Consider the following 804-nt stretch of genomic DNA (forward strand, 5'->3'; position numbering starts at 1 on the left):
CAAGAAGCACCTGTAAGTATGTTTGTGAATTGCATCATTTCAGGTGACTTTTTTTTTTGTCTGCACCAGACCATGGAAAAGGGGCATAATATCACTGTATTTATTCTCCTGGGACTCTCCCAAAACAAAAACACTGAAATCTTTTACTTTGTATTATTTTTATTTTGCTATCTTGCTATTTGGCTGGGGAATGTGCTCATAATGATTTCTATCACACGCTCGCAGCTAATTGACCAGCCCATGTATTTCTTCCTGAATTATCTCTCCCTCTCGGACCTTTGTTATACATCCACAGTGACAGCCAAGCTAAAGACTGACCTACTAGCAGAAAGAAAGATGATTTCCTATAGTAACTGCATGCTACAGCTTTTTAGCACCCATTTATTTGGAGGCATCGAGATCTTCATCCTCACGGGGATGGCCTACGACCGCTACGTGGCCATCTGCAGGCCGCTGCACTACACTGTAATCATGAGCAGGCCCAGGTGTAACTGGATCATCTCAGCCTGTTGTTCTGGGGGATTCCTGCACTCGGCCAGCCAGCTCCTCCTCACCGTCTTCTTACCGTTCTGTGGTCCCAATGAGATAGACCACTACTTCTGCGATGTGTACCCTTTGCTGAAGTTGGCTTGCACGGACACACGCACAGTTGGTCTCTTGGTCATTGCTAATTCAGGCTTAATTGCTTTGGTGATCTTTGTTGTCTTGATGTTGTCTTACTTTTTCATACTGCATGCCTTAAGAGCACGTTCAGTGGAGAGCCGCACCAAAGCGCTTTCCACCTGCAGCGCTCACGTAGCTGTC

At 45.8% G+C, this 804-nt stretch overlaps 1 protein-coding gene across 1 annotated transcript; it reads left to right on the top strand.

Annotated features, from left to right (window-relative positions):
* Positions 1–72: 72 nt before the first annotated feature.
* Positions 73–795, top strand: LOC104854755 (olfactory receptor 4P4-like; the record flags this gene model as incomplete). The annotated part of the gene is made up of 1 exon (XM_010613323.1): positions 73–795. A coding segment is annotated over exon 1 (723 nt), but the record flags the coding sequence as incomplete, so codon positions are not given.
* Positions 796–804: the final 9 nt, after the last annotated feature.

The sequence above is a fragment of the Fukomys damarensis genome, unplaced genomic scaffold, assembly GCF_012274545.1.
Source record: "Fukomys damarensis isolate Sample0158 unplaced genomic scaffold, DMR_v1.0_HiC HiC_scaffold_73479, whole genome shotgun sequence".
NCBI lineage: Eukaryota > Metazoa > Chordata > Mammalia > Rodentia > Bathyergidae > Fukomys > Fukomys damarensis.